This window comes from Aquarana catesbeiana, linkage group LG07 (assembly GCF_042186555.1).
Source record: "Aquarana catesbeiana isolate 2022-GZ linkage group LG07, ASM4218655v1, whole genome shotgun sequence".
NCBI lineage: Eukaryota > Metazoa > Chordata > Amphibia > Anura > Ranidae > Aquarana > Aquarana catesbeiana.
Genome location: NC_133330.1, coordinates 14,569,710 through 14,597,595, shown reverse-complemented (window position 1 = coordinate 14,597,595; position 27,886 = coordinate 14,569,710). Strand labels below are relative to the sequence as shown.

General features: G+C 48.0%; 1 protein-coding gene across 2 annotated transcripts; it reads right to left on the bottom strand.

The window, feature by feature from the left end:
- Positions 1 to 379: 379 nt before the first annotated feature.
- On the bottom strand, positions 380 to 27,886 carry ZMYND10 (zinc finger MYND-type containing 10). Of its 2 annotated transcripts, none has more exons than XM_073591641.1 (12): positions 27,697 to 27,886; positions 22,964 to 23,072; positions 22,399 to 22,515; positions 19,616 to 19,669; positions 15,652 to 15,804; positions 12,883 to 12,971; positions 12,700 to 12,800; positions 9,621 to 9,793; positions 8,555 to 8,680; positions 6,018 to 6,139; positions 5,808 to 5,933; positions 380 to 1,797 (listed from the first exon to the last, which is right to left on the bottom strand). In XM_073591641.1, exons 1-12 carry the CDS (start codon positions 27,786 to 27,788, stop codon positions 1,698 to 1,700), a joined length of 1,362 nt encoding a protein of 453 aa, XP_073447742.1. In that variant the 5' UTR covers positions 27,789 to 27,886; the 3' UTR covers positions 380 to 1,697. The 2 variants fall into 2 exon arrangements, with proteins under 2 accessions (XP_073447742.1, XP_073447743.1); XM_073591642.1 differs by lacking the exon at positions 27,697 to 27,886 and adding an exon at positions 25,786 to 25,882.

Sequence of the window (27,886 nt, the reverse complement as noted above, 5' to 3'; positions counted from 1 at the left end):
TAAAGCTTTTTATACTCACTGTGGAACCTAAAGTGTTAATCCTCTACATTGTGTAAAAAGGCTATTTGATCCTATAGCATGGGAAAGACACAGTCTGAGGAATATAGGTGCTGCACACCCAAAATGAATACAGTATGGGAAAGGTTCCCCCGGGGGGGGGGGGGGGGGGTTAAGCAGCAAAGTTAATAATATCAAAGAATTAATAGGTTACAAGAAAATTTCGACCTATATGGTCACGGTCTTCCTCAGGGGTTAGGTTTGCTGTTTAAAATGATTATATTTTAACATTCCAAATATCATCAAATAGTTCATAAACAGTACAATACCTTATGTATTCTTAAAAGAAACTGTTTATTAACTATTTGATGACATTTGGGATGTTAAAATATAATCTTTTAAAACAGCAAACCTATCCCCTGAGGAAGACCGTGACCATGTAGGTCAAAACGCGTCGGGAATTGTATATGACAGATTTTCTAATATGTGATGTTGTATATAATCTTGTGTTTGCATTTTTTTTTTTTGTATTTGGAATGGTACCATAACTCCTTACCAGAGCTTACATTTTAATTTAACTTACTATGTGCTTATGTCATGCCAACTTTTCAATAAAGAATTTTCTTTTAACCTATTAATTCTTTGATATTATTAACTTTGCTGCTTAACCCCCCCCCCCCCCCCGCGGGGAACCTTTCCCATATAGGCTGTTTGATCCTGTCTTCTCTGATCCTCCCTTTCTTCCACTGTCCCCAAACCATCTCCAGATAGTACAGAAGCTAGGGGACAAGCTGCACATGCTCAGTTTGGTGTATATTGCCAGAGAGAGTTTTTTTCCTTGGGAGGGTGCATGTGATCAGCACAGGGCCAATCAGCACTGTCCAGAAAGAGGGTCAGGGGGCCTGCAGCCTCATAGGACAGTCACAAATGAACTCCTCCTACAAGCTTTAATCAGACACTGATAGAAGTCACAAGACTACTATACACTGCTGATGAGAGAAGGAATTTAGCAGTTTGTATTTACTAAAACCATTGCATTTCCATGTTCTGTGTACTGTGGGAGACCAGATATAGTGACTGCGGGGTCCTGGGGAGACCAGATATAGTGACTGCGGGGTCCTGGGGAGACCAGATATAGTGACTGCAGGCTCCTGGGTTTAGCAACACTTTAAGGCCAACAACAGGGGTACAACTCCAGCAATAAATACCCCACCCAAAGGTGAAACCGCACCCAGCAATGACATCATCACCAACAATGAAACAGAAAAATAACAAACCAGCTAAAAACATATTTAAAGTCATAGAAACATTGTTACTATTGGCAATCACCACCATCATGGGAGTTCAGCAGAAAGAACAACATGTGATGTGTATGTTGGAATTCGGAAATGTGATAAATAAATGATACAGAAGATCACTGCAGATTGTGTCGCTGCCAGCAATCTTCAGTCATGGTACAAGGCGGGAGTACATAAACTGAGACTCTTCAGCTGTTGTGAGTCTATAAGTCCCAGATCGGCTGCCAGTCTCGCTGGGATTTGTAGTTATTTGGCAGCTGGAGAGCTGCAAGCTGGCAGCTAAGGCTGCATTTACACTCTTGTCTCTTGTGCACCACCTGCAGGTTCTTAGGAGTACTGCACTCTGCTCTAACACTGGCTGACTGTAATGTCATAAAACCCCCTCATGTCCCTTCCTGCTGGTCATGCCCTGGGTTTAATTTCTTCCTTCATCTTCTTCGCAGCCTCACTGACCAGATCACAGGCTTTCTTGTGCTTCTGCCAATGCTTCACCTGGCACTGCCTACAATGAGAGAGAAGATCATGAATTGAAGGATCAGACAACTGTTAGGAAGTATGCTCAGTAATGTGTTCATGTAACACCCTTCAGGTATTTTATCTGTCGATAAGAATAAAGTATTCCCCCTGACAATGTTTCATCTGCTTTTGTTTCCAGAAGGTCATCGCCATCTTTATTGAGGCATCATCCTGGGTCACCGGCTACTCTCTCCTGGCTCAGAGATGATGTAAATCCTGGTGCCTGTACAGTTCTTGATACGCGTTTACAAATGTCTGACATAGATCAGTTCTTGCTGCATCCTCTCACTTTGTTTTACAATATTTCAATCTGATCACTGGGGGGAGGAGAGATTGAGGAAACGCTTCCTCCTGCCTGCAGCAGACTGATGACATCACCTAAACCAGGGCTAGTGAATTCAAATTCATGGAGGTCCTTCACAACAACTTCCCCCCACAACACTGTCCCTCTTCACATCCCCCCCTCCTAGCACTCACCCCCGCCCCCCACCCCATCTCAGCACTGCTCCTCCTTCAAATCACTCTCCCCGCCCCTCACCCCATCTCAGCACTGCTCCCTCTTTAAATCACTCTCCCCCGCCCCCCACCCCATCTCAGCACCGCCTTTCCTTTACATCACGACACACACAGAGGCGGCTCCAGACTTTGTGAGGCATTAGGCAAAAATTAGACATGAGGCCCTACTGATGCCCATAATGGGAAAAATAATTCAAGCAATAAAAAAATAAGTGTATGTCCCCCCCACAGCGCTGCTGGCTTCCCTCCTCTTCTCTCCCGCTGACTGCTGTGGGAGATCTTCAGGAAAAGGGGCTGGAAAATATGTAATTTACCAGCCCCTTCCTTTTCTAAATGAACACAGCTAGTGTGCGACTGTGTTTACTATGCTTCGGTTTATGAATTAACAGGAGCCTCTGTCTCCTGTTCAATCATCTGCAGTGCAGCTGAGGCTGCAGAGAAAGAGACTGAGGAATCTGTGTCCTCAGTCCCTTTTCCTGTCTCAAAAGTGAGACTTCAGGGGACTATTTAGGCCCCTGATCTCACCAAGGAAACCAAAAAACTCCCACCAAAAAATGTTAAAAATAAATGTACAAAAATAATAAAATTGTGTACATGAGAGGGGTGCGGAGTGTATGGTGGGTAGTATGTACATGAGAGGGGTGTGGCGTGTATGGTGGGGGGTACTATGTACATGAGAGGGGTGTGGAGTGTATGGTGGGGGGTAGTATGTACATGAGAGGGGTGTGGAGTGTATGGTGGGGGGTAGTATGTACATGAGAGGGGTGTGGAGTGTATGGTGGGGAGTACTATGTACATGAGAGGGGTGTGGAGTGTATGGTGGGGAGTACTATGTACATGAGAGGGGTGCGGAGTGTATGGTGGGGGGTACTATGTACATGAGAGGGGTGTGGAGTGTATGGTGGGGGGTAGTATGTACATGAGAGGGGTGTGGAGTGTATGGTGGGGGGTACTATGTACATGAGAGGGGCGTGGAGTGTATGGTGGGGGGTAGTATGTACATGAGAGGGGTGTGGAGTGTATGGTGGGGGGTAGTATGTACATGAGAGGGGTGAGGAGTGTATGGTGGGGGGTACTATGTACATGAGAGGGGCGTGGAGTGTATGGTGGGGGGTAGTATGTACATGAGAGGGGTGTGGCGTGTATGGTGGGGGGTACTATGTACATGAGAGGGGCGTGGAGTGTATGGTGGGGGGTAGTATGTACATGAGAGGGGTGTGGAGTGTATGGTGGGGGGTAGTATGTACATGAGAGGGGTGTGGAGTGTATGGTGGGGGGTAGTATGTACATGAGAGGGGTGTGGAGTGTATGGTGGGGGGTAGTATGTACATGAGAGGGGTGTGGAGTGTATGGTGGGGGGTAGTATGTACATGAGAGGGGTGCGGAGTGTATGGTGGGTAGTATGTACATGAGAGGGGTGTGGAGTGTATGGTGGGGGGTAGTATGTACATGAGAGGGGTGTGGAGTGTATGGTGGGGGGTACTATGTACATGAGTGGGGTGCACATGGTAGAAAAGTGGTATATGGTGTGAATGAGCCCTAATTTATTGCTCCATCACTGCAGAGGCCACCTTCATTGACATGCATAGAGCAACTGAAGTTAGCAAAACAGCACCAGAACTAGCCTCCCAGCCGCTGTAGACACTGCTCTCATCTCAAGTCCCTGCACACAAGTCACAAGTCCCTGCATACTAATCACAAGTCCCTGCACACAAGTCCCTGCACACAAGTCACAAGTCCCTGCACACAAGTCACAAGTCCCTGCATACAAGTCACAAGTCCCTGCATACAAGTCACAAGTCCCTGCACACAAGTCACAAGTCCCTGCACACAAGTCACAAGTCCCTGCATACAAGTCACAAGTCCCTGCATACAAGTCACAAGTCCCTGCACACAAGTCACGAGTCCCTGCACACAAGACACAAGTCTCTACCCACAAGTCACAAGTCCCTGCACACAAGTCACAAGTCCCTGCACACAAGTCACAAGTCCCTGCACACAAGACACAAGTCCCTGCACACAAGACACAAGTCCCTGCACACAAGACACAAGTCTCTACCCACAAGTCACAAGTCCCTGCACACAAGACACAAGTCCCTGCACACAAGACACAAGTCTCTACCCACAAGTCACAAGTCCCTGCACACAAGACACAAGTCTCTACCCACAAGTCACAAGTCCCTGCACACAAGTCACAAGTCCCTGCACACAAGACACAAGTCCCTGCACACAAGACACAAGTCCCTGCACACAAGTCCCTGCACAGTGCCCACAAGTCTCAAACGAGTCTGTCAGCTCACCTCCCTCCACACATCCGGTGTCCTCCTGTAGCAGAACGAACTCCTGCATGTGCATCATGCATCCCTCCTGGGTTCAGCAGCTGCCGGCAGCTCCGCCCCCACCTCTATAGTCTGTCTGTAGGCGGCGCTGCCTGGAGGAGACAAAGAGGGCGCTTGAGAATGCGGAGAGTGGCAGAGGGAACAGGAAGAGACTCCAGGTGGGTGCAGCACTGTGGCTGCATACTTGTAGAGATCCTCGCTCATACATCCGACTCGCTCGCTCACTCAGTGGGGACACCGACAGGGGGGCAATCCCTCCCACAAATGCGTCAGTAAAATTAGGCGGCCGCGGGGCCCCTGGGAGTGCGAGGCCTAAGGCAACCGCCTAATTTGTCTAATTAGAGAGCCGCCTCTGTGCACACACGCACAGCACTGCCCCAATCACATCTCTCCACCCCCCCTTCCCTGCCCTTCTCCCACATACACATCCAGCACTGCCCCCCCTTTTACATCACCCCCCTCCCAATCCAGCACTGCCCTTCTTTCACATCACCCCCAACAGTAGTGTGCTCTGCCCCCTTCACTCTCTTACCTTACACAAAGCACAGAGCGAGAGGCAGGACGATTCCGGACTGAGGGCGGGAGGCACGGCAGCACTGGATGGAGGCCGAGAGCGGGAGCTGCCGGGGTTAACTTTTCATATTAACAAACTGGAGGTTGGTTGCTAGGACCGCCCTGCATCCTAGCAACCAATCACCATACTGGTTAACTTTAAAAGTCAACTCAGGCAGCTCCCGCCCTCCGTCCAGCACTGCTGTGTCTCCCACCCTCCATCCAGTGTTTCTGTGCCACCCACCCTCAGTCCAGAATAGTCCTGTGATAATGACAGCAGCGGAGGATGGGGGAAAGAATCGTCTCCTAAATACCACGATCGTGGTGGTCTGAATGGAAGAGCGTCTCGTTGCGGATCTGGACCGCGATCCTCTATCTAGTGATGTCCGATCTAAATCTACACCAAGTCACCGTCTGGAGCTCAGGCTCGGGTTTTGGAGCTTTCTGTAAAATTATCCTGTTGTTGAATATTGCAATTGGGGGGGGGGGTATATGTACAGACTTGTAATGTTATAGACAGGTTCCACTTAAAAGTTCCAGAAGCCAATAAAAGGTCAGCAGAGGCCTCTCTTCCAGCCTTGGCACTTACCTGTCACAGTACCACTCGCTCTGGCACCGGGAGCAGCGCTTAGTGGCCTCCGCCCCGCACGCCCCACACTTGGGTTTGTCCGGCACCAGCGTCTCCATCACATCCATGTTGTAGGTCTGCGCCCACCTGCAGATACAGAAAAGATTGGGGGGTGAGGCGGGTATGGGTAGGAAGAACCTTTACACTGTGTGAGAAGTATGTGGCACTGACCGCTGTGCCTGATGACGTAGATCTTCGTCGCTCGGGGAGAACGCATGCTTCACCTGGTGCTTTGCTATGGCCTTCCATTTCCCAGAATTCTCTCTGATAATGGAATCCCAAACCTCGGGTACCTAGAACAAGAGAGAGATAGATTATGGCTTGTATAGAGGAGAAGGGGGAGGGGGGGGTCTCCTGCCTCAACCCCGGGTGAGACGTCTTATCCAGGCCCACTGTATGCCCATTCGGAAGCCGGGCACAGCCTATGTGCTGATCTGTAACCGACCAATCATTGGTTGTTTTGTATGTTCCCCCCTCTCAGAGCAGATTCTACATGAATAGTCATTTATTCATTCATTTTTCAGTATAGTCTTGGATTTTTCACTCATGATGACTGGCTACAAGCCATGAAACGCGTAGAGTCTCCAATAAAGGGTGTCAAGACAAGCCGGTTCTTATTATAAGTTTTAAAAAATCCCAAGACTATGTATTGACTTGTATATTGGATGTAAGTTGTCTTTCTGCATTTAATGTGTCAATCATGATTATTATGATTTATATTCCTGTATCAAATATTTTATGATTATTGATTGATATGTTAATTATTTATTAAAATAGATATTATTATTATATCATTATTATGATTAGCATTATTATTAGTATTATGAATTGATTTATTATGTGTTTAGAAATCATGAATTTCTCACGTGATTTCGAAATTTAATTGAATTAGATTATATCACATGAATTGCATAACTGTATATTTTTGTACACTTTTTGTTTAAATCAGTATTTTTAAATATTATATATATATATATATATATATATATATATATATATATATATATATATATATATATATATATATATATATACACACACACACACACATACATACATATATATTTTTTAGCATAGACTCTAGGGAATAAAATGGCGATCGTTGCAATTTTTTATGTCACACAGTATTTGCGCAGCGTATTTTTTAAACAAAAATTGAAGGAAAAAAATACACTTTAATGAATTAAAAAAAAAAAAACCCACAATATATACCCAAATTTATTTGTAAAATATGAAAGATGATGTTACACCAAGTAAAAAGGCACGTCACGGCTTGAAATTGCGCACGCTCATGGAATGGCAGAAAACTACAATATTTAAAAATCTCCATAGGTGACTTTTTTTTTTTACCAGTTTAGAGTTACAGAGGAGGTCTAGCGCTAGAATTATTGCTCTCGATCTAACGCTCGCCGCGATAACTCACATGTGTGGTGCCAACACAGCTTACACATGCGCACGCGACTTATGTATGCATTCACTTCTGAACGCAAGCACAGAGGTGCTTTAAAAAAAAAAAAAAACAATTGTATTTATTTTATATATACTTAGTCCTTTTACTTTTTTTTGGATCACTTTTATTTCTATTACAAGGAATGTAATTAAAATAAAACAGAATTGAACAGAATATAAAAGAATAGAAAAGAAAAGAACAGAATAGTTTGATCTAAATAGAAAAAAAATAGAATAGAAAAGAATAGAATAAAATAGACATAATATAGCCATCTTTTGAAATTAAAAAAAAAAATAGAATAGAAAAGAATAAAATAGAATAAAACAGGAATAGAGTAAAACAGGATAGAATATAAATTAAAAGAATTGAATAAAATGGAATAGAAAATAATGAATAGAAAATAATCGAATAGAAAAGAATAGAACATAAAAGAATAGAATAGGATAAAAATAGAATAGACTAATACCGGATAGAATAAAACAGAAAGAATATAGCTGCCTTCCAAAATTCGAATAGAATAGAACCAGCTATTCTTCACAATAAACTCGTATCGTTTCGATATTTTTAATTCAAATACTTTGAAAACAAATAAACAAAACAAAAACAACATTATTAACTTAAGGTATCGAGTAAAAACAACTATTTTTTTTTCCTTCTGCACATGTCTACGTAAGAGCCACATCCAATGAATGAAATGGGCAGGTCAGGGACAGTCAGGCTTGGAAGGAAAGGGCTAGAAGATAATGGATGCCCTCCAGACAGGAAATGAGGCGGGGCTCTCTGTCTGACCTGCAGCTTCTAATGCACATGGTGAGAAGCTCACAGTGTGCAATGAAATCAGAGGAAGCTGTTTCAGTCCAGGAGAGGAGCCGCTACAACTATGCAAGACGGAGGGGAGGCTGAAAGTCAGATTTAATGTGTATGTCCAGCTAAAACAAATTTTTATGGAGCAGAGAAGGATTAGAACCCCTGGCAGGTTTTCATTCAAGGCTCCTTTCAAGGCTAGAGTAAGGGAAAGGTCAGTGTCCCTGCTTCAGATGTTCCCTGTCTGGTAAAACAGTTGTCACTGGGACAGGAAGTGAAGGAAACCCTCTCTAACAGAGCCCTGGAAAGCATTAAAAACCCTACAGGGGTTGTGTACAGCTCTGGTCAAAACATTTATTTTCCCCGGTTAGGTTCTTGTATAAAGTAACAGGGAACCAGTCTGTTGACAGCGTTAGCCCCCCCCCCCCACCGATACTGCCAGCGGGCGCCGTACCTGCTCCAGGATCAGCTCCTTCTTGGGTGGAGCCGGCTCACTCACAGACAGGTGGCTGAGGAACCTCTGCAGCTCCAATAGGTTTGGCAATTGGTCAACAAGGACTTCGGTAAGAAAAGAACGAAGCTGAAAAAACAAAATAAACACTTTTTATGTGTAATGATCATGTCATCAATTGCAGCATAGACAAGTATGTCAGTGGAGCCGGGGTGATGGGGGGTGCAGTAACTCACGGCAACCAATCAAAAGGTTGGTTATATTTAGAAGTCTTTCTTAAAGAATAGTTTACCCCATACTGATATTTCAGGTTCTTATATCTGTAGAGAAGTCATGTTTGAGGGATCTCTAAATTCCTGGTTCTGAACACCTACTGCACCCATTATGAGGGGTTCCCACCATCCCTGTGCTGAGTTCCCGGGTCTGTACACCTGCTGTGCCCATTATGAGGGGTTCCCCCCATCCCTGTGCTGAGTTCCCGGGTCTGTAAACCTGCTGTGCCCATTATGAGGGGTTCCCCCCATCCCTGTGCTGAGTTCCCGGGTCTGTACACTTCCTGTGCCCATTATGAGGAGTGCCCACCATCCCTGTGCTGAGTTCCTGGGTCTGTACACCTGCTGTGCCCATTATGAGGGGTTCCCACCATCCCTGTGCTGAGTTCCCAGGTCTGTACACCCGCTGTGCCCATTATGAGGGGTTCCCACCATCCCTGTGCTGAGTTCCCGGGTCTGTACACCTGCTGTGCCCATTATGAGAGGCTCCCACCATCCCTGTGCTGAGTTCCCAGGTCTGTACACTTCCTGTGCCCATTATGAGGGGTTCCCACCATGCCTGCTGGATTTTTCTTTATTTAATATTATGGACAATGAAATAGAAGGAGTGGAACAAACAAAAACACCATGGTGGGGGAGAATAGCGCCAGGAACTATATGAAAGAGATCTTGAAGATGGTGTCCCTAAGAGTGATAAGAAACCAGCTGATGGCTTAACCTGCCAGACTCCTCCGATAACTGTAATCTCCCACTAGATGGCCCCGTCCTGTATTATGAGCCCCTGTAATGGGCGCTACCTTCAGCAGTTGTCCTTTGGTGAAGTTATTGATGTTGTACTTTTGCTGGCACTCCGGCCTCAAGAGAAGATTGTACAGCCCGATCCACACCTGACCGTCCAGTTTGGTCATCTTCTGCTGGTCCTCGGCCGGCACAGACAACCAGCGGCCGTTCTCGTACTTCTGCAGCTGACCTGCGGGATGGAGGGAGAAGAAAACACGAGGGTTTGTGGACATGTGCAGTTGTTTTTTTTCTGAATCCAAATTCAAAGTTTTTGATATTTGGAGATTCAGATATATCCGAACTTCCAAATTACAATAGTAACAAATTTAAACCAATCCAAAATAAAAAAAACGACATTTCATCTGAAATAACGAATTATCTGAATTCGAATTAATTTCAAAAACTTCATTGTAATTTGAAAAAAAAGCAAATTATTGCCGATTTCCTTCAAAAACTGTGTATTAGATTATAGCCGTGTTCCAAAATTCAAAAAGAATAGAATAGAATTTTTTAAAAAAAGAAGAAAACAAAAAAGAATAGAATAGAATAAAAAATAAAGTTCCCAGGTCTGTACACTCGCTGTGCCCATTATGAGGGGTTCCCACCATCCCTGTGCTGAGTTCCTGGGTCTGTACACCTGCTGTGCCCATTATGAGGAGTTCCCACCATCCCTGTGCTGAGTTCCCGGGTCTGTACACCCGCTGTGCCCATTATGAGGGGTTCCCACCATCCCTGTGCTGAGTTCCCGGGTCTGTACACCTGCTGTGCCCATTATGAGGGGTTCCCACCATCCCTGTGTTGAGTTCCCAGGTCTGTACACCTGCTGTGCCCATTATGAGGGATCCCACCAACCTTGTGCTGAGATTCCAGGTCTGTACACCCACTGTGCCCATTATGAGGGTTCCCACCATCCCTGTGCTGAGTTCCCAGGTCTGTACACCTGCTGTGCCCATTATGAGGGGTTCCCACCATCCCTGTGCTGAGTTCCCGGGTCTGTACACCTGCTGTGCCCATTATGAGGGGTTCCCACCATCCCTGTGCTGAATTCAAAAATTAAATTGAATTAGAAAAAAAGCTAACTATTGCCGATTTCCGATATACGCTGTTGTAACAATCATCCTCCTCCCGGGTTTAGACACCGGTCACCCGATTGGCTGAAGGGACAGGTGATCCTATTGGATGCCTAGGAGAAGGAGGGGAGGAGCTGGAAGGAGAGGACTCGGAGCCGAGCCGCTGCACCATGCTGCCTACAACCCACCGCGATGGGGTAAGTGCCGGACCGACCAGTGACACTTGGGGAGGGAGATGGGTGGTTGTTTGCCGCCCCCCCAAAAAAAAGACACCAGCCGCCACTGCGTAATATATATATATATATATATATATATATATTATTTTATTTATTTATTTCAGGTACTTATATAGCGCCGTCAATTTACGCAGCGCTTTACATATATATATATTATACATTCACATCAGTCCCTATACCCTCAAGGAGCTTACAATCTAAGGTCCCTAACTCACATTCATACCTATACTAGGGCCAATTTAGACAGGATCCAATTAACCTACCAGCATGTCTTTGGAGTGTGGGAGGAAACCGGAGTACCCGGAGGAAACCCACGCAGACACAGGGAGAACATGTAAACTCCAGGCAGGTAGTGTCGTGGTCGGGATTCGAACCAGCGACCCTTCTTACTGCTAGGCGAGAGTGCTACCCACTGCGCCACTGTGCCGCCCATTTATATATATATATAAATAAATATACACACACACATATATATATATATAAATGAATAAATAAATAAAATGTATGAATATTATATTATATATATATATATATATATATATATATATATATATACACACATACACATACATATACACACATACATATATACACACACACGTGATCCTGCGCACAGTGGCCGCCCCGTAAAAGTAAAATTGCTATAGGGTGGTCAGCACGTGGATAATTGAGACAAGTACACACTATAGAGGGATGTGCTTTGTTCATATTTTATGTCTGAAGTTTACAAGCACTTTAAAAGTGGTTGTAAACCCTTTTGTCTTACTTTTATCTATAGAGAAGCCTAAAATAAGGCTTCCCTATAGGTAGTGGAAATATCTCCTAAATGTGCGCCGTTTAGGAGATATTTCACTTGTAGTGCGCTGATGTCGTCATCGGCGCACGCGCTGTGAAGAAACGGACCACCGCGCCGTTTCTTCCCCAGCGTGTGCCGTGACTGAGTCGAAGCCGCGGGAGTGACGTCACGTGAGCTGGAGTCCACGGCTCCTGGAAGGAAGAGGGGTGAAGATGGACGCGGCCTGCACAGGGGACAGCTTCGTTTGCAGGTAAGTGTCACATAATGGGCTAGTATGCGATGTGTACTAGCCCATTATGCTTTTAATTTGCAGGCCTTGCGGGGACCCAAAGAAGATGTAAAAACCCATCTGGGTTTACTTCCCCTTTAACTGCTTGTCTACCATGCTGTTTATAAACGCACCTTGGCAGACGAGTAGGTAAATAAACTTCATCAGTTTCAATCTCGCCATCTTTGGAGTCCAGAAGTGTAAAACAATACGGACAGAACAGATCTGTATTGTTTGTCATCAGGGGAACAGACAATTCAGTAAAAAACAAAAAAAAAAAGATTTTTTCCAATCCTGTTTTCACATTGCTCCATTGCAAAAACGCTATAAAAATGCATATGCTTTTTTGCTGTGTTTCCAGTGCGATTTTCACCTGTGATAAAAAGGACATGTGACCCAAAAAACGCCCCATGAACGCAAACGTGGGTGCGTTTTTGATGCGTTTTCTATTCATTTCCATTGGGGGGGGTGGGGGTGCATTGTTGGTAAGTTTATTTTGTTTAACTGCAGAAAATATGCACCAAAAATGCAGCAAGCAGGACTTTTAAAAACGCAAAGGACCCGCAACTGACTGTTGTGAGAAGTTCCATAGGATTTAATGGTCATGCGTTTTTTTTTTTTTTTTTTGTCTTACCAAAAGCAGAAGAAAAACCAATCGGTGTGAAAGGGCCCTAATACAGCTCCACGACAACCGCTCCCCTCCCCCCCTCCCCATGATACAAGTACCTTTATTTTGCCGGCTCCATGGACAATGCTGCAGTAGCTCCACCAGGACGCAGGGCAGGTTGTGGGTGTTCAGTAGCCGTGTGGTCACACTGATCGACAGACTGTGAATAGACAAAGAATCTCATAGATCTCTCCTGGACAATCGATTCCTATGACCAGACATCGTACCATCCCCCGCCTCACCTGTCTGTGTGGTCAGTGATGTAACGCAGGACAGACAGACACTTCAGGCCGATGTCAAACTCCAGGGCCTCCGATTGTTGCTTCAGTTCCTGGAACAGGTGGAGGAATATTTTCATGCAGGGAAAGCGGCTCTGTATATAAAGCTGACGTTCAATCGCCTTCTATTGTGTCTTATTTGTCATCACTGGGTCTCTGTGCTTCTTTATGCAATGCAGCCATACCAAGGCTGGTGGGAGGGGCCAGCAGGGTACTATACATAGCTTCCTGAAAACATGGGCGGCCGATATATCGGTGCATCCCTAGTCATTGCTTATAACAGTGATGATCTCCGCTATAAGCAATAGTTAACCACTTCAGCCCCGGACCATTTGGCTGGCCAAAGGCCAGAGCGTTTTTTTTGCGACTCGGCACTGCGTCGCTTTAACTGACAATTGCGCGGTCGTGCGACGTGGCCCTCAAACAAAATTGACGTCCTTTTTTTTCCCCACAAATAGAGCTTTCTTTTGGTGGTATTTGATCACCTCTGCGGTTTTTATTTTTTGCGCTATAAACAAAAAAAAAAAGCGACAGTTTTGAAAAAAAGTAATATTTTTTACTATAATTATCCCCAAAAAATATATTAAAAAAAAAAATTTTTCCTCAATTTGGGCCGATATGTATTCTTCTACATATTTTTGGTAAAAAAAAAAAAAAAAAAAAATCGCAATAAGCGTTTATTGATCGGTTTGTGCAAAAGTTATAGCGTCTACAAAATAGGGGATAGATTTATGGCATTTTTATTACTTGTTTTTTTACTAGTAATGGCGCCGATCTGCGATTTTTATCGTGACTGCGACATTGTGGCGGACGCATCGGACACTTTTGGCGCTATTTTGGGACCATTCACATTTATACAGCGATCAGTGCTAAAAAAAATGCACTGATTACTGTATAAATGTCACTGGCAGTGAAGGGGGTTAACATTAGGGGGGCGATCGAGGGGTTAAATGTGTTACCTAGGGAGTGATTCTAACTGTAGGGGGCGGGGACTCACAAGGGGAGGAGACTGATCGGTGTTCCTCTGTACTAGGAACACACGATCTGTCTTCTTTCCCCCTGACAGGACATGGATCCACATTCCGGCTCTGTTACTGGCAATCAAGGGTGCCCGCGCGCACATCGCGGCTGCCGGGCACGTGCACCGGCTCCCGAGTGACGCAACGCGTGCGTCCCCTAGACGGCCGGGAAGCCCAGGACGTCATATGATGCCCGCCCGCAGGGCTATGAAGTGGTTAGAGAAGTTGTAAAGTCTCAAGGTTTTTCACCTTAATGCATTCTATGCATTAAGGTGAAAAACCTTCTGTGGTGCAGCTGCCCCTCCCAGACCCCCACCCACCCCCTTTTTCTTACCTGAACCCGATCTTTCCAGCGGCGAGAACAAGTCTAGCAGCTCCAGCCGCTGTCTCGGGTCCTCATTGGATAGATAGCCAATGGCTCCTGCTGCTGTCAATCAAATCCAGTGACTCGGGAGCCGGGGGGGGGGGGGGGTTTGGACTCCTGCTGTCTGTGTCAATGGATGCAGTAGCAGAACTCGAGAGCGCCCCACATGGGTGCCCCCCGTGGAATGTGGCTCCTTGAGGGGGCACTCGAGAAGAGGAGGAGCCAGGAGCGCCGCTAGGGGACCCTAGCAAATGAGGAGGATCAGGGACGCTCTGTGCAAAACCCTTACACAGAGGAGGTAAGTAAAACATGTTTGTTTTTTGTTTTTTTAAACAAACCTTTACAATCACTTTAACTGTCATGAATGGCTTTCCATTCATGAAAGTTTGCTTACTGTTGACATGTTATGATTGGCTGCAACAATCACATGGTACAGGGTGCTAGGTACCATGTGATAGCTGTGGGCCAATCACAGCATCACAATAGTAAGCAAGCTGTTCATGAATGAAAGCCATTCACGATAGTTTGCTTGCATAATATCATGTGATAGATATGATTGGCCATAGCGATCACATGATACCACAACTGCTCAAAGTGGCCAGGTACCGAGCAATGTGACCCGCTGTGGCCACCACACTTGGGATGGTGTGCTAGGGGACGTATGGGGGCATCTCCTAGCTTGGCTGTGCGTTAAATGTACCGTGGGCGGGCGGCAAGTGGTTAATCTGCTTATATCTTGCCTTCCATGGTTCCTCTTCTATTATATTTCTGGGATTAAAACAAGGTATTACCTTATTTAAGTCCCAGTGATGTCATCACTGGGTCTTTGTGCTTCTCTATGCAATGCAAGCAAATCATGGCTGGTCGGAGGAGCCGGCAGGGGGCTGTACATAACCGCCTGAAACATCAGAGAACCCTGTGTCCGTACTCCTCTCAAGAGCCCTCAGACTTGATGCAAGCAGTGGGAGGAGTTATGCGAATATAAAAATGCTTTGATGAGTGGGTGTCAGTCTGGAAGAGTGGGCGTTCCTGGGCAGGCTGTATTTGCATAGGCAACGCCCACATGTGATGCTGAGCTTCCATGGTTGAAAGAACTGCTATCCAATGAATGAAAGGGGTGGGAGAGCGACAATCAGGCTTGGGAGGAAAGTGCTAGATGATGCTGGATGTCCTCCAGCCAGGAAATGGGGCGGGCTCTGACTTGCTGTATCTTTTAAAGCACATTGTGAGAAGCTCACAGTGTGCAGTGAAATCAGAGTTAGACATTTCAGTCCAGGAGAGGAGCCGGTACAACTGTGCAGGATTGCAGGGGAAGGTCGGAGGTCATCATTGGACCTGGTGATCACTTACCTCTAGTGAAGAGACGTCACTGGACACATTCGCTATCATCCTGTCCTGGCTCGGTAACTCCCCAGAGGAACCCTTTGATGCCAGCATAGTGAGTTTGCGGTGGCAGTAATCGATCAGATCCAGAACCAGATCCTCTGCAGATTCGCACACTTCCTGTCACACAATATCGACACATTCAAGGAATCAGCTCAGATCTTCTCATTTCACCAAGTAGCAAAAAAAAAAAAAAAACACAACTGAGGAAACATTCCTGAAACCAGCCAGGGAGGTGGGCAGTCTCTCAAAAAAGCAACACAAACAACTTGGCTAATATCCAACACGTTTCGTCCAAGAAGGGCTTCTTCAAGGGAACAGTAAGTAGTTTTGTTCTGTAGAATGAAAACAATGCAATATAAATTATATAGACATGTGGACTTGTGTGACACCGAACACATGTCTATACAATTCATATTGTATTGTTTTCATTCTACAGAACAAAATAAGTCCCTGTCCCCCTGAGGAAGCCCTTCCTGGGCAAAATGCGTTGGAGATTATGTGATGCAATATTTCCATCAAAACTTTACAGACCAAGTTGAGACAGCTATAGATTTGTATTGCATTGTTTTCATTTTACAGTACAAAATAACCCCCTATTTCCCTGAGGAAGCCCTTCTTGGGAGAAACGCATTGGGATTATCTGATGAAATATTTACATCAAGACTTTGGATTTGGTGCCATATCTTTAGTGTTGGAAATTAGTAGTGGTGTACCAAAATGCAGATAAGCATACAGTAGTTCCATACTTGGAACATGACTACTAATTTCCAACACTAAAGATATGACACCAAATCCAAAGTCTTGATGTAAATATTGCATCAGATAATTACCAATGCGTTTCCCCTTAGAACGACTTCCTCAGGGGAACAGGGGGGTTATTTTGTACTGTAGAATGAAAACAATGCAATATAAACATGTCGACTTGTGTGACACAGAACACCTGTTTATATAATTCATATTGCATTGTTTTCATTCTACTGAACAAAATAACCCCATTATCCCGTAGAAGCCCTTCTTGGGTGAAACGCGTTGGGTTGTGTGATGCAATATTTCCATCAACACTTTATGGACCAAGTTGAGACAACTATAGATATGGTGCCATATCTTTAGTGTTGTTGGTATCAGTGGGAGGGATAGTGCCCCATTGCTGGTACCAGTGGGAGGGATATCGCCCCATTGCTGGTTTTAGTGGGAGGAATAGCGCCCCATTGCTGGTATCAGTGGGAGGGATAGCGCCCCATTGCTGGTATCAGTGGGAGGGATAGTGCCCCATTGCTGGTATCAGTGGGAGGGATAGTGCCCCATTGCTGATATCAGTGGGAGGGATAGTGCCCCATTGCTGATATCAGTGGGAGGGATAGTGCCCCATTGCTGGTATCAGTGGGAGGGATAGTGCCCCATTGCTGGTATCAGTGGGAGGGATAGTGCCCCATTGCTGATATCAGTGGGAGGGATAGTGCCCCATTGCTGGTATCAGTGGGAGGGATAGTGCCCCATTGCTGGTATCAGTGGGAGGGATAGTGCCCCATTGCTGGTATCAGTGGGAGGGATAGTGCCCCATTGCTGGTATCAGTGGGAGGGATAGTGCCCCATCATTGGTGTCAGTGGGAGGGATAGTGCCCCATTGCTGGTATCAGTGGGAGGGATAGTGCCCCATCATTGGTGTCAGTGGGAGGGATAGTGCCCCATTGCTGGTATCAGTGGGAGGGATAGTGCCCCATTGCTGGTATCAGTGGGAGGGATAGTGCCCCATTGCTGGTATCAGTGGGAGGGATAGTGCCCCATTGCTGGTATCAGTGGGAGGGATAGTGCCCCATTGCTGGTATCAGTGGGAGGGATAGTGCCCCATTGCTGGTATCAGTGGGAGGGATAGTGCCCCATTGCTGGTATCAGTGGGAGGGATAGTGCCCCATTGCTGGTATCAGTGGGAGGAATGGTGCCCCGAGGGCCAGATAAATGCAAGTAAAGGGCCGCACTCGGCCCGCAGGCCGCAGTTTGGAGACCCCATGACGTCACTTCTGATCTAGAGCGGAAGTAATCAACTTTTTTTTTTTAAAGGCAAAAGATCATTTGTTTTTTTAAATCTTTTGCTTTCAAAGTTAGAGGAGAGATTTGAGGTCTTATAGACCCCAGATCTCTCCAGAAAGAGGACCTGCCATCCCTTATTTCTATTACAAGGGATGTTTACATCCCTTGTAATGGGAAAAAAAGCGATAAAAAAAAAATCAAAAAGGGACAGTGTAAAAATTTAAATAAACATAAATAAATATGAGAAGAAATTTTTTTTTAAATCACCCCCATCCCTCTGAGTTTGAGCGCAGAAGCGCACGCATATGTAAACGGTGTTCACGCCAGACGTGAGGTAGCACCATGAACATTAGAGCAAGAGCAATAATTCTAGCACTAGGCCTCCTCTGTAACTCTAAACAAGTAACCTGTAAAAAAATTTAAAGTGTCACTCATATCGAGATTTTTAAGTATTGTAGTTTGTTTCCATTCTACGAGTGTGCGCAATTTTAAAGCATGATATGTTAGGTATCTTCTTACTCGGCATAACATCATCTTGTATACTTTACCAAAAATTGGGTTATATATTGTGTTTTTTTGCATTAAAATTCATTAAAGTGTATTTTTTCCACAAAAATTGAGTTTGAAAAACTGCTGCGCAAATACCGTGACATAAAAAAATTGCAACGATTGCCATTCTCTATTGCCTCTGCTTAAAAAAAATATATTATATATAATATACACACACAGCAAAAAATAAACAAGAAGTGACAGAAAAGGCATCCATAAAGCGTTGACATAAATATTCCGTCACATAATTTCCAAAGCGTTTCACCCAAGAAGGGCTTCCTCAGGACAACAGTGGGTTATTTTGTTCTGTAGAATTAAAACAAGGCAATATAGATTATATAGACATGTGGACTTGTGTGACACTGAACACATGTCTATATAATTCATATTGCATTGTTTTCATTCTACAGAACGAACTAACCCCGTTCTCCCGAGGAAGCCCTTCTTGGGCGAAACGTGATGGAAATCGTGTGATGCAATATTTACGTCAACACTTTATAGACCAGTTTGAGACAACTATAGATTTGGTGCCATATCTTTAATGTTGGAAATTAGTAGTGGTGTTCCAAATACTATCATGTATTGAGGAGCTGATGTTCCGTATGGAACCATGCTCATGTGTATTTTGCTTTTAAATGAAGAAGACATGCCCGATATCTTTTAACATTTCTATAAAACAAGAATAAAAATTATTTATTTTTTACTTTTTTTTTGTGTTGCTTTTCTGAGAGACCGCCCACCTTTAAAATCCACTTCCTTTTCGAATATCGTAGGTTTCCTGAGATTATAATACTGGAATATTACCTAAAGTGGGCCTGTTGTCAAACTTTTTTTGCATGCCAACCAATGCGTCAGTGTAACACTTCCTCACAGGAGACTGAGGAGTTGCTGCTTCCTGCCTGCAGCAGACTGATGACATCATCTCAGGCTAGGCCAAGCCCCCTGACTGGAGCTCAAGGACACCTTTTTAATGAGAAAAGGTGGAGCTTTTCTAAAAAAAAACGATCTGGTTGCTGTATATTGTGACATATCAGGAATTTATTTAAAGTACATTTTTTAAAAATCCTCTAAAGCAGAACTAAACACTCCCCTCCTTTACAGCCAAGTAAGCTGCCATCTTAGCCTCTGTTTGATCTGCTGTTACCATGGTGCTGCACATGTGATCGGGAATGACAATATAGCCATTTGATGGAGTGACAGATTGGTTGAGAGCACAAGCAACTGTGACATGCCTTGGATGTGACCGTTTTGGGAAACATTTAAATCGGCGAGTTTCTTTCCGCTTTAATGTGTGGCCTTCATTTACACAGACGTCTTTGGGTCTGGGTGTGTGAATATCGCTCATCCTTACCTTGTGATAGAAGATTGTTTCCAGCAGGTTAATGATGGTGGCCTCGTGATGTATCTGTAGAGAAAGGACATACCGTGGGTCAGTGGTGGTCAACTGTTCTTAATGGTGGGCCTTAAGTGCGGCCCTCAACTTCGCCAAAGGACCACACATAAAATTCAGTGTCAGAGACAGCAGACACACAACAAGCTATAGTCAAAGACTGTGGGCATGGTACAAGATATGATCAGAGACAGCAGACACACTCCAGGAGATGATCAGAGACTGCAGACACACAACAAGATACAGTAAACCTTGGATTGCGGGTAACATGATTTACGAGCGTTTCGCAATACGAGATGTTTTTTTTTTTTTTTAATCCTGACTCGACTTGCAAGCAGGATTCGAGCCTCTGGGGTGTACAGTACCGCATGTGGCCAGAGGTGCGGGGGCGCGGGTGACGCTCGGAGACACTCTGAGAGACTCGGCTCCCGAGTCTCTCCGAGCATCTCCAAGCGTCTCCGAGTGTCCCCAGCGCCCCCCTCTCCCCCCCCCCCCACCTCTGGCCACATGCGGTACTGCATATACTAGCAGTGACACTGGAACGAATTATCTGAAATTTCCATTGATTTCTATGGGGAATCTCACTTTGATATACGAGTGCTTTGGATAACAAGCATGCTTCTGGAACAAATTATGCTCATAATCCAAGGTACTACTGTATAGTCAAAGACTGTGGGTAGGGTACAAGATATGATCAGAGACTGCAGACAACCTACAGGAGATGGTCAGAGACTACAGACATCCTACAGGAGATGGTCAGAGACTACAGACATCCTACAGGAGATGGTCAGAGACTGCAGACATCCTACAGGAGATGGTCAGAGACTACAGACATACTACAGGAGATGGTCAGAGACTGCAGACATACTACAGGAGATGGTCAGAGACTACAGACATCCTACAGGAAATGGTCAGAGACTGCAGACATACTACAGGAGATGGTCAGAGACTACAGACATCCTACAGGAGATGGTCAGAGACTGCAGACATCCTACGGGAGATGGTCAGAGACTGCAGACATGCTACGGGAGATGGTCAGAGACTGCAGACATGATACATGAGATGGTGAGAGACTGCAGACATGCTACGGGAGATGGTCAGAGACTGCAGACATGATACAGGAGATGGTGAGAGACTGCAGACATACTACAGGAGATGGTCAGAGACTGCAGACATGATACAGGAGATGGTGAGAGACTGCAGACATACTACAGGAGATGGTCAGAGACTGCAGACATACTACAGGAGATGGTCAGAGACTGCAGACATACTACAGGAGATGGTCAGAGACTACAGACATCCTACAGGAGATGGTCAGAGACTACAGACATACTACAGGAGATGGTCAGAGACTGCAGACATACTACAGGAGATGGTCAGAGACTACAGACATCCTACAGGAGATGGTCAGAGACTGCAGACATACTACAGGAGATGGTCAGAGACTACAGACATCCTACAGGAGATGGTCAGAGACTGCAGACATCCTACGGGAGATGGACAGAGACTGCAGACATCCTACGGGAGATGGTCAGAGACTGCAGACATGCTACGGGAGATGGTCAGAGACTGCAGACATGATACATGAGATGGTGAGAGACTGCAGACATGCTACGGGAGATGGTCAGAGACTGCAGACATGATACAGGAGATGGTGAGAGACTGCAGACATACTACAGGAGATGGTCAGAGACTGCAGACATGATACAGGAGATGGTGAGAGACTGCAGACATACTACAGGAGATGGTCAGAGACTGCAGACATACTACAGGAGATGGTCAGAGACTGCAGACATACTACAGGAGATGGTCAGAGACTACAGACATCCTACAGGAGATGGTCAGAGACTACAGACATACTACAGGAGATGGTCAGAGACTGCAGACATACTACAGGAGATGGTCAGAGACTACAGACATCCTACAGGAGATGGTCAGAGACTGCAGACATACTACAGGAGATGGTCAGAGACTACAGACATCCTACAGGAGATGGTCAGAGACTGCAGACATCCTACGGGAGATGGACAGAGACTGCAGACATCCTACGGGAGATGGTCAGAGACTGCAGATGCACTACAGGAGATGGTCAGAGACTGCAGACATACTACAGGAGATGGTCAGACGGCAGACATCCTACATCCTCCCCCTGCAGAACCCCGGCCTCATCCTCTCCCCCCCCCCAGAATTCTATCCTCTCCCCTTCCAGAATCCCAGTACATTGTCAGAGAATGCAGACATCCTACAGAAAAAGCTCAGAGACTGCAGACATACTATAGGAGATGGTCAGAGACTGCAGACATAGTACAGGAGATGGTCAGAGACTGCAGACATACTACAGGGGATGGTCAGAGACTGCAGACATACTACAGGAGATGATCAGAGACTGCAGACATAGTACAGGGGATGGTCAGAGACGGCAGACATAATAATGAAGATGGTCAGAGACTGCAGATACTTTAGAGGAGATGGTCAGAGACTGCAGATATGCTGAATGAGCAATTGGGGGCTGGAGACATACTACAGGAGACAGTCACAGACTGGAGACCTATTGCATGAGGCTGCTAGGAATCACTACTATAACAGGGAAACAGGAAAACACAGCTTATTGTCTGTGGGGGGCCCCCAAGGGCCACACATAAAGTGCCAAAGGGCGCAGGTTGGACACCAGGGCCGTAGATAATTGTCAGCTCCCATATCTCCAGTGTCTGGATACTGTGAGGCAGGGCTGACACAGTACTTACCACCATATAGAGGGGGAAGGTGCTGCTGGGCTGGAAATCCTGAAGCTGGCATAACACGGGGAAGACATTGAGCTTCCAGATCTCTATGCTGATCAGCTGGCGGATCAATGTGGGGATCTGTGAGAGAGACAAAGAGATCGGACAGTTGACAATGTAAATTTTCAACATTTCAAAATTTTTTTCATCCGATATGTTTTTATTTGACAAGAACAAAGATTTACAATTTTTCGGCAGTTTTATTTTACAGAAAATTAGCCAGCAGGGATCACTGTAGTAGCGTTGTAGTAGCAGCAGTGACTTCCAGCTTCCACCAGAATCCCACAGGTATGGTATATACATGGTTGGTCCGAACTGGAACAATGCAACTCTGTAAAAAATATCCATGAGTTCCCACAATGAAAAGAGCTCTATGAATGAAGGACCTTTCATTCATACACCCGTCCTCCATCCATAGAGTGCCGAGTTCCTCAGAAGGAGCCAGACGGTGGTCACTCAGCACTGCTCTACAAAGTGCAAAGAGCTGCAGAAATCTAAAAGTTGACAGGCATTATATGATATAGTTTACCTTGCCATAGGTGACCAGAAGATCTTTGATAATCTCTTCCTGTCCAGTGGAGGCGTTTAAGATGGCCTGCATGTTCAGCTTTTCAATGTATTCATGCTGCTTGAACCACCTGAGAGAAGACATGTACAATTAATCCACAGTGGCTTCTATATGGAAGATGTGTCACTGATAAGACAGGACTTCTGCTCTATTACTACATCCATTCTGTATGCTAAAAAAAAGGTTTAATTAAACGCAAACCAACATCCTCTCCAAGCCAGAGCTCCAGACTCCCATCTTCTCCCCACCAGAGCCCCAGACCCCCATTCTTTCTCTACCAGATTCTCAGATCTCTGTTCTCTCAGAAACCTCAGACTCCGATCCTCTTTCACTTTAGAACCTCACAGTACTAGTGTCGCCCGTCCAGAACCTCAGATTTCTATCCTCTCCCTGCTAGAACATCAGATTCTCATCCTCACCTCTCTAGAACCTTAGACAACCCAGCCCGCCACCACCAACATCCCCTCCATCTCTAGAACCTCAAATACCCATCCTCTCCTCTCTAGAACCTCACACTTCCAGCCTCTTGTCCCCAGAACTTCAGTCTCTCATCCTATCCTCTCCAGAACCTCAGATCCCCATTGTCTCCTTTCCAGAACCTCAGATCCCCATCCTCTTCCTTCCAAAACCTCAGATTTCCATCCTCTTCCTTTCAGAACCTTAGATTCCCATCCTTTTCCTTAGGAACCTCAGATTCCTGCCCTCTTGCTTAAAGAACCTCAGATCCCCATCGCCTCTTCTCTAGAACCTCACACTTCCAGACTCCCATCTTCAGAACCTCAGATCCCCATTGTCTCCTTTCCAGAACCTCAGATCCCACCAATCCCTCTCAAAACCCTCCATATCCATTCCTTTCCAGAACCTCAGACCCCATCCATTCATATCCTTTCTAGAACCTCAGATCCCCATCCTCTCATCTCTAGAACCTCACACTTCTAGCCTCTCGTCTCTAGAACCTCAAATCCCCATCTTCTCGTCTTCATAACTTCAGACCCCCATTCTTTCCTCTCCATAAACTTCAGAACCCCAGCCTTCCCTTTCCAGAACCTTAGATCCCCATCCTCTCCAGAACCTCAGACCTCCATTCTCTCCTTTCCAAAACTTCAGACCCGCATATTTTTCTCTTCAGAATCTTAGACCCTCATTCTCTCCTCTCCAGACCCCCATCCCCTCCTCTTTAGAACCTTGGATCCCTATCCCTTTCTCTCCATTCTATTCCCCCTCAGACCCTCTTCCGCACCCCCCAGAGCCCAGGCCCCATCTATTCCCCCCGCAGACCCACTTCTGTACCCCCCAGAGCCCAGGCCCCCATCTATTCCCAACCAGACCCCCTTCCGCACCCCCCAGAGCCCAGGCCCCCATCTATTCCCAACCAGACCCCCTTTCGCACCCCCCAGAGCCCAGACCCCATCTATTCCCCTGCAGACCCCCTTCCACACTCCCCCAGAGCCCAGACCCCATCTATTCCCCCGCAGACCCCCTTCCACACACCCCCAGAGCCCAGACCCCATCTATTCCCCCGCAGACCCCCTTCCACACCCCCCAGAGCCCAGACCCCATCTGTTCCCCCGCAGACTCCCTTCCACACCCAGAGAGCCCAGACCCCCATCTATACCCCCACAGACCCCCCTTCCACACCCCCGAGAGCCCAGACTCCCATCTATTCCCCCAAAAACCCCCTTCCACACCCCCCAGAGCCCAGACCCCATCTATTCCCCCGCAGACCCCCTTCCACACCCCCAGAGCCCAGACCCCATCTATTCCCCCGCAGACCCCCTTCCACACCCTCCAGAGCCCAGACCCCATCTATTCCCCCGCAGACCCCCTTTCCACCACCCCCCAGAGCCCAGACCCCCTTCCACAGCCCCCAGAGCCCAGACCCCATCTATTCCCCCGCAGACCCCCTTCCACACACCCCCAGAGCTCAGACCTCATCTATTCCCCCGCAGACCCCCTTCCACACACCCCCAGAGCTCAGACCCCCATCCATTCCCCCGCAGACCCCCTTCCACCACCCCAGAGCTCAGACCCCATCTATTCCCCCGCAGACCCCCTTCCACCACCCCAGAGCTCAGACCCCATCTATTCCCCCGCAGACCCCTTCCACACCCCCAGAGCCCAGACCCCATCTATTCCCCCGCAGACCCCCTTCCACACCCCCCTGGAGCCCAGACCCCATCTATTACCCCGCAGACCCCCTTCCACACCCCCGAGAGCCCAGACCCCCATCTATTCCCCCGCAGACCCCCTTCCACACCCCCCCTAGAGCCCAGACCCCATCTATTCCCCCGCAGAACCCCTTCCGCACCCCCCCCAGAGCCCAGACCCCCATCTATTCCCCCGCAGACCCTCTTCCACACCCCCCAGAGCCCAGACCCCCATCTATCCCCCAGCAGACCCCCTTCCACACCCCCAGAGCCCAGACCCCATCTATTCCCCCGCAGACCCCCTTCCGCACCCCCCAGAGCCCAGACCCCCATCTATTCCCCCGCAGACCCCCTTCCGCACCCCCAGAGCCCAGACCCCCATCCATTCCCCCGCAGACCCCCTTCCACACCCCCCTAGAGCCCAGACCCCATCTATTCCCCCGCAGACCCCCTTCCGCACCCCCCAGAGCCCAGACCCCATCTACTCCCCCGCAGACCCCCTTCTGCACCCCCCAGAGCCCAGACCCCCATCTATTCCCCGCAGAGTACAGGTCCCATCTATTCCCCCGCAGACCCCCTTCCACCCCCCCAGAGTACAGACCCCCCATCTATTCCCCAGCACACCCCCATCCTCACCCCCCAGATCCGGTGTCCCTCAGGGGGAAGCTCTGCAGGCTCTGCACCATGCCCTCAGCCTCTCCATACAGCAGCACCGAACCTCACACTTCTAGCCTCTCGTCTCTAGAACCTCAAATCCCCATCTTCTCGTCTTCATAACTTCAGACCCCCATTCTTTCCTCTCCATAAACTTCAGAACCCCAGCCTTCCCTTTCCAGAACCTTAGATCCCCATCCTCTCCAGAACCTCAGACCTCCATTCTCTCCTTTCCAAAACTTCAGACCCGCATATTTTTCTCTTCAGAATCTTAGACCCTCATTCTCTCCTCTCCAGACCCCCATCCCCTCCTCTTTAGAACCTTGGATCCCTATCCCTTTCTCTCCATTCTATTCCCCCTCAGACCCTCTTCCGCACCCCCCAGAGCCCAGGCCCCATCTATTCCCCCCGCAGACCCACTTCTGTACCCCCCAGAGCCCAGGCCCCCATCTATTCCCAACCAGACCCCCTTCCGCACCCCCCAGAGCCCAGGCCCCCATCTATTCCCAACCAGACCCCCTTTCGCACCCCCCAGAGCCCAGACCCCATCTATTCCCCTGCAGACCCCCTTCCACACCCCCCCAGAGCCCAGACCCCATCTATTCCCCCGCAGACCCCCTTCCACACACCCCCAGAGCCCAGACCCCATCTATTCCCCCGCAGACCCCCTTCCACACCCCCCAGAGCCCAGACCCCATCTGTTCCCCCGCAGACTCCCTTCCACACCCAGAGAGCCCAGACCCCCATCTATACCCCCACAGACCCCCCTTCCACACCCCCGAGAGCCCAGACTCCCATCTATTCCCCCAAAAACCCCCTTCCACACCCCCCAGAGCCCAGACCCCATCTATTCCCCCGCAGACCCCCTTCCACACCCCCAGAGCCCAGACCCCATCTATTCCCCCGCAGACCCCCTTCCACACCCTCCAGAGCCCAGACCCCATCTATTCCCCCGCAGACCCCCTTTCCACCACCCCCCAGAGCCCAGACCCCATCTATTCCCCCGCAGACCCCCTTCCACACACCCCCAGAGCTCAGACCTCATCTATTCCCCCGCAGACCCCCTTCCACACACCCCCAGAGCTCAGACCCCCATCCATTCCCCCGCAGACCCCCTTCCACCACCCCAGAGCTCAGACCCCATCTATTCCCCCGCAGACCCCCTTCCACCACCCCAGAGCTCAGACCCCATCTATTCCCCCGCAGACCCCTTCCACACCCCCAGAGCCCAGACCCCATCTATTCCCCCGCAGACCCCCTTCCACACCCCCCTGGAGCCCAGACCCCATCTATTACCCCGCAGACCCCCTTCCACACCCCCGAGAGCCCAGACCCCCATCTATTCCCCCGCAGACCCCCTTCCACACCTCCCCTAGAGCCCAGACCCCATCTATTCCCCCGCAGAACCCCTTCCGCACCCCCCCCAGAGCCCAGACCCCCATCTATTCCCCCGCAGACCCTCTTCCACACCCCCCAGAGCCCAGACCCCCATCTATCCCCCCGCAGACCCACTTCCACACCCCCAGAGCCCAGACCCCATCTATTCCCCCGCAGACCCCCTTCCGCACCCCCCAGAGCCCAGACCCCCATCTATTCCCCCGCAGACCCCCTTCCGCACCCCCAGAGCCCAGACCCCCATCCATTCCCCCGCAGACCCCCTTCCACACCCCCCTAGAGCCCAGACCCCATCTATTCCCCCGCAGACCCCCTTCCGCACCCCCCAGAGCCCAGACCCCATCTACTCCCCCGCAGACCCCCTTCTGCACCCCCCAGAGCCCAGACCCCCATCTATTCCCCGCAGAGTACAGGTCCCATCTATTCCCCCGCAGACCCCCTTCCACCCCCCCAGAGTACAGACCCCCCATCTATTCCCCAGCACACCCCCATCCTCACCCCCCAGATCCGGTGTCCCTCAGGGGGAAGCTCTGCAGGCTCTGCACCATGCCCTCAGCCTCTCCATACAGCAGCACCGGGCTCGCCTCCATCTCTCCCTGTGCTCCGAGCCTCTTCTAGCTGTCACTATGGAGACAGCACGCGGTACACACCGAGCATGCGCCGCTTCCCTCGTCTCCCCGGCAACGCC